This window comes from Gekko japonicus, unplaced genomic scaffold (genome assembly GCF_001447785.1).
Source record: "Gekko japonicus isolate JY-2015 unplaced genomic scaffold, Gekko_japonicus_V1.1 scaffold14592, whole genome shotgun sequence".
Lineage (NCBI taxonomy): Eukaryota > Metazoa > Chordata > Lepidosauria > Squamata > Gekkonidae > Gekko > Gekko japonicus.
Window position 1 is genome coordinate 1 of NW_015207241.1, and position 2,408 is coordinate 2,408.

The window sequence follows — 2,408 nt, forward strand, 5'->3', positions numbered from 1 at the left end:
ATAAAGAAACAGTGACTGGGGTTTGTGCTCTAAAGAACCTCCTCATGTTCCCCTGCATCCAGGGTGTGCTACAGGACTCCTGTTTATCTTTAGCCTAGGCTTCTTTCCACTCATTTTATTAATTACAGGTCTACCAGGAAACCCTTGGGAACAGGACAGCTGCAAAGCAAAGAATAAGGAAATCAACACTACATACTTGTTTGCATTGTTCACAGCCACTGATCTGCCATTTGGAATCAAATCTACATCTGCATTGTCCCAGGATATCTGAAAATCAATGTAAAAATTGATAGGTTGGATCCTACTGGCTTATCTGCTGGTGCAGGAGAGAGGAAGGACCCCTTCTTTTTGACCCCTGAAAAAAGCTGTCAGGGATTGTGGGACCTGCACGGACAAAAAAGCCATGCAGGACACAGAGGTTGCAGTGAGGAAGGGGATTCCAGTTGAGCAAGCAGAGAAGATGGCGGGATCAAAACCCATGAAAACCAAGCCAACAAAAACTCAAACTCAAATCTGGGCCATCCAGTCCAACAGCCCAGAGTCTATGCAGGGAACCCAAACCTAGAGCCCCTCTGACAGATGGCTTTTCAGATTCTACTTGAAGACCTTATCTCTAGTGAATGAGAGCCCAAACTCCCCATAGGTAACTGACTTCACTGATTAACTGTTCTGTTAAATTCTTCCCTAATGTTTATCTGAACGATACCATCCTGTAAGTTTGGTGTAATGATTAGGAATCTGGACTCTAATCTGGGAGAACCGGGCTTGATTCCCCACGCCTCCTCCACATGCAGCCACTGGAATGACCTTGGATCAGTTACAAGTTCTCGAGAGAGCTCTCTCAGCCCCACCTACCTCACAGGGTGTGTGTTGTGGGGAGAGGAAGGGAAAGGAGATTGTAAGCCGCTCTGAGACTCCTTCGGGTAGTGAAGGGCGGGGTATAAATCCAATCTCCTCCTCCCCCTCCTTCTTCTAATTCACAACCCTTAGGTCTACTCTTGCCCCCTGGATCACCAGAGAACAAGCCTTTGCCTGCTTCCATGGTGACTATCTTCCAGGTATTTTGAAGAGCATGATGAGTACCATGACACACACCCTCATCCCCATCTCTGAAGGCCATCACAATTAAGATACATGCAACAGGCTAATGAACAGGAACAGCCGGAACCAATAGGACCAAATGCATGTTAGTAGCTGGCTGGCTGCTCTTCCACAAAAATGCTGAAAGGTCACCAAAGGAAGCTGCATGGTGCCAGTGGAACAGGCATGCCAATCGAGATACTCACATTATAACACAGCTGAAGTTCTGCTTCCATATCATCCTCTTCATAATCAAGAACTGCCTGCAAACTCCTTATTAATGAGGGGGGGAAAAGCAGGTAAATAGTGTTTCCTAAGCAATTACAACATAACATTGAGCAATGGTATTAAATGGTGTGGCCAGCCAATCTACCCCCATCTGTTGCATTGGAGGTCAAGCCCCCGTCTTCACTGCTCACAGTGGCTGCTGGTAAGCTGGCTGCCATATTTCATTCCAAAACAGGGCAGCTGGAAGCTGGGCTCTGGCAGCAACCACTTGTGAGCAGAAGAGCAGGTGTTAATGGTGACGGGGAACACCAGTAGTTTGGAATGCAGATTCAGTGATTTCTTTTCTCATGTGCATGGAAAAATGCATTACATTCTGGAGCTCAGTCCAGAAAAGCTCAACTTACTTTCCCAAGACTGGGTTCAGTTCTTTCAGGTCATCGAGGGAGGGCTTCTGGTCCATCAGTTTTTTAAAGACAGCAAGCGGGAAAGGTACATTGGCCATGACCTTATTGTAGAGGCACATCCCAAAGAGGACCCCAAAGAGGTAATACCTTTTCATCTCAGCTGAAGGCTGCAATTAAGGAAAACATGAGATCACAGTATACTCCTGGGCACCAGCTGCTTTCCTCAGACAGCCTTCCCCTGGTGGTACCCTTGCCTAGGATTGTCCATCTGCACACAGTTAGGTCAAGGCATTCTCTGTGGTAGATGCCTTCTACTGGAGTGGCCTGTCAGAGTGTAAGACGGTTTCATTCCAGAGGGCATTGTGCGCAGGGTGAGCTGTCTGGGCAGATTTGGCTGCATTATACCTGTGCTTTTAATGTTGGGCATTGTTTTTAACATGTTGCTAGATGCGTCTGATGTTTTTGTGACCCTGGAGCTTTTGCCATTTTGTTAGCTGATGTGAGTCTGAGGAGATAAAAGCAACACTGATGCTCAAGCAACACCATAAGCCAAGCGTCTAATAACAAAAGTTACTAGACGCCTGGCTTATGGTGTTACTTGAACAGCCACTGGCTCCTCTCTTGTAATGTTTAAAGCCCACTTCAAGCATGTAAGCTGGGCAGGCCAGGCCAGGCCATTGATGCTACTACAGCCTG

At 47.0% G+C, this 2,408-nt stretch overlaps 1 protein-coding gene across 1 annotated transcript; it reads right to left on the bottom strand.

Moving 5' to 3' along the window:
* Positions 1-196: 196 nt before the first annotated feature.
* Positions 197-1,879, bottom strand: LOC107125086 (probable E3 ubiquitin-protein ligase HERC6; the record flags this gene model as incomplete). Its single annotated transcript, XM_015428551.1, has 3 exons — positions 197-267; positions 1,287-1,353; positions 1,713-1,879. Coding segments are annotated over 3 exons (305 nt in total), but the record flags the coding sequence as incomplete, so codon positions are not given.
* Between the last annotated feature and the right edge of the window lie 529 nt (positions 1,880-2,408).